This window comes from Eurypyga helias, unplaced genomic scaffold (genome assembly GCF_000690775.1).
Source record: "Eurypyga helias isolate BGI_N326 unplaced genomic scaffold, ASM69077v1 scaffold46194, whole genome shotgun sequence".
NCBI classification, from domain to species: Eukaryota; Metazoa; Chordata; class Aves; order Eurypygiformes; family Eurypygidae; genus Eurypyga; species Eurypyga helias.
In genome coordinates this window covers 1-286 of record NW_010245224.1, presented here as the reverse complement: position 1 = coordinate 286, position 286 = coordinate 1, and the positions used below count along the sequence as shown (strand labels likewise).

The window sequence follows — 286 nt, the reverse complement described above, 5'->3', positions numbered from 1 at the left end:
CAGCCGTTGACCATCTTCTCCAGCCGCTTGTCCTTCAGCTGGTTGCCCCTGAAGTTGGCCTCTTTCAGCCGGGGGCAGTCGGCCAGGGCGGCAGGCAGCTCCTTCAGCTGGTTGTTGGCCACGTCCAGGCTCTGGGAGAAAGGGAGAGACGGGGTGGTTAGCGGCGGGGACCCGGGTGGACAGCGGAGACCCGGGTGGGTGGCGGGGGTCCGCTCCCACCTTGAGGGCTGTCAGGGCGGCGATGTCGGTGCCCAGCTCCGCCACCTCGTTGTCGGCCGCCTCCAGC

The 286-nt window shown here is 68.9% G+C and overlaps 1 protein-coding gene across 1 annotated transcript in view; it reads right to left on the bottom strand.

Moving 5' to 3' along the window:
- LRRC47 (leucine rich repeat containing 47) overlaps window positions 1–282 on the bottom strand; it is a gene marked incomplete at its 5' end in the record, with an annotated part of 4,659 nt that extends 4,377 nt beyond the window's left edge. The window contains 2 exons of the mRNA XM_010149991.1: window positions 1–131; window positions 220–282. Coding sequence (XP_010148293.1) covers window positions 1–131; window positions 220–282 — 194 coding nt within the window. The remainder of the gene's footprint in view (window positions 132–219) is intronic.
- Between the last annotated feature and the right edge of the window lie 4 nt (window positions 283–286).